At 32.8% G+C, this 5,736-nt stretch overlaps 3 protein-coding genes across 5 annotated transcripts in view; 2 read left to right on the top strand and 1 right to left on the bottom strand.

The window, feature by feature from the left end:
- Positions 1–1,902, bottom strand: part of LOC108692754 (translocon-associated protein subunit beta) — a 2,283-nt gene extending 381 nt beyond the window's left edge. Inside the window, exons 1-3 of one of the 3 annotated variants that reach the window (XM_018201171.1) lie at positions 1,695–1,902; positions 1,145–1,289; positions 410–724 (exon numbers count right to left, since the gene is read on the bottom strand). In XM_018201171.1, the coding sequence (XP_018056660.1) occupies positions 410–724; positions 1,145–1,288 (459 nt within the window). In that variant the 5' untranslated portion in view covers position 1,289; positions 1,695–1,902. The other 2 variants (XM_018201172.1, XM_018201173.1) reach the window with 2 other exon arrangements.
- A 542-nt stretch (positions 1,903–2,444) lies between these two features.
- On the top strand, positions 2,445–3,867 carry LOC108692762 (protein MEF2BNB homolog). The gene is made up of 2 exons (XM_018201184.1): positions 2,445–2,840; positions 3,291–3,867. The coding sequence occupies exons 1-2, from the start codon at positions 2,687–2,689 to the stop codon at positions 3,758–3,760; spliced, it is 624 nt and encodes a 207-aa protein (XP_018056673.1). The 5' UTR covers positions 2,445–2,686; the 3' UTR covers positions 3,761–3,867.
- Positions 3,868–5,072: 1,205 nt separating this feature from the next.
- Positions 5,073–5,736, top strand: part of LOC108692793 (3-hydroxy-3-methylglutaryl-coenzyme A reductase) — a 34,308-nt gene continuing 33,644 nt past the window's right edge. The window contains exon 1 of the mRNA XM_018201251.1: positions 5,073–5,222. Coding sequence (XP_018056740.1) covers positions 5,191–5,222 — 32 coding nt within the window. The 5' untranslated portion in view covers positions 5,073–5,190. The remainder of the gene's footprint in view (positions 5,223–5,736) is intronic.

The following is a 5,736-nucleotide window of genomic DNA, read 5'->3' as shown; positions in this document are numbered from 1 at the left end:
ATATATATATATGTATATATAGATTAAGATAGTATATCGATACTTAATTTTCAACCAAGATCTTAGGCAATAATTATTGTAATTTTGTTATAAAGTAACAATGTAACGTACATTATATATGATAAAAATAAAATAATTTGTAATAATCTTACTTGGCAAAAACAAAATTAGATTAATTATCGTTGTATAAATTGAGAAATAGAAAATAAAAATGTGTAAATAGTACATTATATAACACAATGATATACAAGACTCTACAATATTTATTTTTCATGTTATTACATATGAGATTACATTTCTAAAATTTGTGAAGTTATAAAGTTACTCTCTTTTTTCTCCAATATCTATCTTGTAACTCTATTACAAACAATATTTATATGATTATATAAATATATGTGTTCATATTTACCACATGAGATGAAAACTGTTTGTCATAGTCCCTGTATGCCACAATAAGTCCTTCGCCAGGTTCGCTGCTCACAGCCACTTGTAATCTGGGGGCATCTTCCTTGCGACGATAGAGAACTTCGGCTGAAGTAAAGTTGAAATATCCAAATTTGCGTGGCCTCACTACCACAGTATGGCTTACATTGGTATAGGGTGGCACGCGATCGATTCTAGCGTTCAACTCGCCGCTCACGTGAGTGAAATGATCTGGATGGAACGAATTGTCCGTAATCTCGACCTCTAACGCTGCCACGTTGCCAGTATTATAAATAGTATACTACAAATTTTAATGCAGATTAAGTAATATTTTGGTTTAGAAAACGTCCGTTGATCATTAGTCACGTTCAGCAGAATGTTTATTTACTGTTGGAAATTTTCTTTACATTGATTGGATTATATTATTATGTGTAGATCTAGAATGGTTCTGTCTCCCAATGAAAAAAACTTGTAACAATTGCAAAATAATATTCTACTAAACGCAACATTTTAAAAGAATGTTTTAATAGATCCGTTTGCGTTATTTTGTACCTAAAATAAGATAAATATATATTCGAGCTTTGAAGAAAAAGAAAGCAAAAGAATACTAAATACAAAAAGTGTAAGCAACCCAAACAGATCTAAAAAGATATACTTTATTTTACTTTACATAGATATCAGAAGCATCTCGAACATGGGAGAAATTCTCCTTTTTTATTACCTTAATAACTATGTCCATATTTTCTACCAGGTATTTGTTGAGTATCTGTTTGGAAACTAATAATCTAGCAGCTTCTTCTTCCTCCTCTGCATATATAGTTGCGCATAACACAGTGAGTGCTATGAATAAGATGTGCCACTTCATTCTATAAGATTAAGAGATCTTTTTAGCCACTTGTTATCAATTTTCATTGTAAAACGCTATTAACATACGTAAATTCACCAATGTAAGTTGCTTAGTTCATACATCATGATACTTTATGTCAACTTTACATTAATTTATCCATTTATATGCGTCTTGACGACTCTGTCATCGAGTACAATTTTAACATTCAAAAGTAGCGAAATTGGTGTGAAATTTGTATAATATCTCAAGGATTGTGTGTCGAACAATTATCTCGTTTACTATCACGGTCATAATTATGCCATTTCGGGCAGAAATTCGAGAACACCTGTAATGTGCCACTAAGACTCGACCTGTTGTCTCCTCTTGAGAACAATTCTTGAATTTTATCCTCGCGAGTGTTTGAGAATGAAAAAATGAAACTTACGTTTTTCTTTGTAAAAACGTTCAAAGACTGGTTATTGTCGCTGTCTCAAAACGCAAATAGTCTTCCGTTTCACTCGCTCAGTGCGTTCAGTGCCAATCGCGCCATACGTGATACGCGTATAACAGGAGCACTCAAAACCTGATCCAGTACCGGAACAGAATATACCCGAGAGAACCAGAGAAGTGCCAACGGCGCCCTGTATGCTGCCACGTTTCTGGACACGGAATGATAAGTCCGTGTACACATCGTTACTTCCGGTACGCGCTGTAAACGCTAAAATGGCGATGGGTGGCGCACCTTTTGTATGAACGATATGAACGCGTTCGCCACAAACTCGAATAATTTCATTTTTAATTAAATAACTGCCAATAATTCGCAAAATCGACATTATAAGAAAGACATTAGCAGAAATAGAAAAAAAATCAACAATTTTCATGAGAACTTCTTAACAAAATTTCTAAACTCTGTAACATTGATTGTAATTTTATTTTAATAAATCCGGAATGAGCAAAATTTCATCGAAATTGGGACAAAAGGGTGTTCTAATTAATTATTAAATCCAATTACAAAATATTTCCAGTGTCGAGTAGATACATACAAGATGTTGTATAAAATTTTCTTATTACAATTTTTTCTTACAACAAAAAGAATGCCGACGCTCCTCACTCTTGATTCTTGCAAATAAGAGAAATTATCTATGTAAAGTGCAAGTGCAATAGATACAAGTGTAGAACATTGTTGACGATCAGCTGATTGTGACAGTTCACTCGATTGTTATGCGCGGAATGAAAAAATAAAGTGATTTCATCACTTCGATCATACATGTTTATTCGAATTTAGAAGAATCTTATAAAAAGAAAGAGAAAGATATATAGAGAAGATAGAAGACCGTCTCAAAAGAAACAAACATCCAAAAGAAAGAAACAAATATTCAATTTAAAGGAATGCGACAACGAGCCTGACATATTTCGTTTATATGCGTCAAGAACTGCATGATTAGAGCTACTATTTACATCTCAATATGTCGAATCGACATTGAAGTGGCACTTAAAACTGCGAGATTTCGATTACCTGATGTGATATTCCAAACGATGGCTGCGAAAGTATATCAACCTGATCAGGAGTTGGAAACAAAAGTTAAGAAAGGTTAATAATGTTAGCGACTTGGTATCTTATTTTTAAGCCTGTTCTACAATAAGCATAGTTGTAAGTAGTTATTGTTGTAAGAGCTATGGCACACAGAAAAACTTAAACAATAAGAGGAAAGCAGGAAAGAAAAACATATTGCTTACATGTTGTTTACATTATGATCTCTACTGTGATTGACAAATTTCAATTGTGTGGTTGGTCAATTTTTATAAACATAAATTTAAAATTATTTACAATTACGCCTATATTTTGAATTGTGAATTGAGTGTTAATTTATATCATTTTGAATATTTGCTTGATATCATAAGTTGACTTATAGACTAGTTCTATTAGGTTTCCGATTAGCTTTTAAAAATTCAATAGGGATCGGTATGTATATGTTAACATTGATATATGAAAGGATAGAATATAAAAATTGATTCGCATAATGAAATCTCATTATTGTAGCAACGGAACGCATATCAGAGAACATGCACATCGTCGCGAACGAGCCATCGCTCGCATTTTACAGGCTGCAGGAGCATGTGAGAAAAGCTCTGCCACCAATGGTGGAGAAACGAGTAGAGGTGCTGGCGCTACAACAACAATTGCTAGGTAGATGCTACGACGTGGAGTACGCGGTCAGTGCCATCCGAACGATGCAGGGTGCTGGAAAGAGCTTCGAGAATACCCTAGAGTTCATTAAGAACGCTATATTCTTCAAGCAGCAGCTCAAGTACGAGGAGCAAAGGCGACACAAGAAGGATGGCAGCAGAGATTCTGTCTACAAGAGACTGTCGGCGCATATCCCGACGCTGGATCATTTACCGGATGAAATATCGGACGTAGTACGGGAGACAGCGAATCGCGTGGAATCGATGATGAATCATGCTCGTCATTCGAGCGATATACAACGATCGACCATCACCCACAATTAGAAAGATGGAGGAAAGAACGCTCGGTTTTCTGTGATAATAGCTCGCTCATTCGCGAATTTTATACATGTAGATTGCAACTGCACAATATGTATATAATGTTATTGCTGTAATAAATGTAATTAAGATAAATATTTCTATCCTTGCTCTGTCGTCAAGTATCATTATTCTATCCGCTATCGTAAGCGACCGGTGTGCGTCTATAGTCTTATGGCTAAATTTACATTAGTTTCTATTAAATCTTTTTCTGTTATATTTGGATATAAATGTACATTTTTAATTACGACTCGAATTAATACTGCATTTTTAATGGCATTACTGATAACAGCATTATAAATTTTCTTTCATCTAATTGTAGAATGTTTTTGTTGTAGAACATAATTTTTCAAATTAATGTCTGGTAATTTTATTTTACTTTTAAATTGGGCAGAAGAGATTTGTATTTTTTTTTAAAGAAGTATATTGATTAATTTCATGAATAATATTGCATACATAGTAAAATGATACTTTTTATTTTTTGCTAGGCATTTGCGAATAAGAACATAGGCAAAAATGTCTGTCAGCGAATAATTTATGTCTTGTCAGATAGAATTTTTATTATTAAACATATAACAAATATGTTTTATAAAAATATATAGTGATATATGAATAACGAATGAAAATCTTAATTCTCTGATATAAAAAATATAATTGTAATAAGTTTGACTCTTGCGAATTAGCGCTAATACTACGATAAACTTTAATATTATTAAATTGTATATCTCTCGTATTTAATTAATAATCCGTTGTATTGTTAATTAAATACAAATTATTAATTAAATACGAGAGCATTAGCGCTAATTCCCAAGAGTCAAACTCATTATAATTATATTTTTTAATAATAAATAATAATAATCGTTAATTGCAATTATTAATAATAATATGATGTAATATAATTAAATAGGACTATATATATTTGTAAAAATTATAAAATATTGTACTTGTTATCGATTATTTGTATCATTCAAAATATTACGTTAAACAAAAATAGGATATTTTTTACAAGTATTTAAAAAAATTTCCGTAATGCCGATTATCAATGGCATTATATATCTCTGTAATCATCATAATGATAAATATCTATGTTAATTCATGAAACAATACAAGAAGAAGCGGGCTAGAGATGTACCGACCTAATTCTGGCGGAAAGGATGCCACGATCAATACATGCGTTTCCAAAATGTCGTGTAGATGTCGTAATGAGAGCGTTCACAATTCAGACATATCATCAGTTTACATAAAGTATATGGTATAAACATAAGCTGCATTGAACCACTTGGGCTTGTAGTCGGTATGGGTGTAACAGTGTGATCAAATGCCGGGAATATGAGAGTTGATTAAAGGGAAGCACAGGGAGGGGATGGCGTCGATTCGCGACAGACGGCACTTCCTTGATGATATCATTTACGTCTCGGTGTATCGTAACGTAAGTCAATCGTTAGATCTGTTTTTATTCCTACTAGACTCTGCACCAAACTCTCCTTCTCGCCTTCGCCAAATAATAAATATGTATACCTTTCACTTTAAGTTCCAAAAGTGTACACTTTTTCAAGTTCAGTCACAAAAATCAAACCCATTTTATTTGCTGTCTCTGCTATAGGTTATGTGATTTGGTGGACTGTATAATGCTTGATGTAAAATACTTATTTATCGCACGTATTTGTATTAACGTAATCTCTGCATTTATCAATTAGCTGATCGATCGAGCGGATTTTCCAGACTGACAATTTAATTGACAATCTCGATAATAACGATGTTACATGTGCCCTCTCTTTTATCAGTTTCACTCTCCCTTCTATAAAAAATTTAGGATCGTTTGACTATTTGGAATCGAACTATGGATTTTGCTCTATTTTCGTAACAATCTAAACGATTTCGATAAAACTCTGATAAACTTAATTCGACTGTTAGAATTGCTTAACAAAATCTTTGATATACAA

This window comes from Atta colombica, unplaced genomic scaffold (assembly GCF_001594045.1).
Source record: "Atta colombica isolate Treedump-2 unplaced genomic scaffold, Acol1.0 scaffold82, whole genome shotgun sequence".
NCBI lineage: Eukaryota > Metazoa > Arthropoda > Insecta > Hymenoptera > Formicidae > Atta > Atta colombica.
Note: the sequence above shows the minus strand (reverse complement) of the source record. Positions and strands in the feature narration are given on the sequence as shown.

Coding starts and splice junctions, on each gene's coding strand:
- LOC108692762 (XM_018201184.1), top strand. CDS start 2,687: ATGATTAGAGCTACTATTTACATCTCAATATGTCGAATCGACATTGAA. Junction 2,841..3,290: donor GGAAACAAAAGTTAAGAAAG/GTTAATAATGTT, acceptor TCATTATTGTAG/CAACGGAACGCATATCAGAG.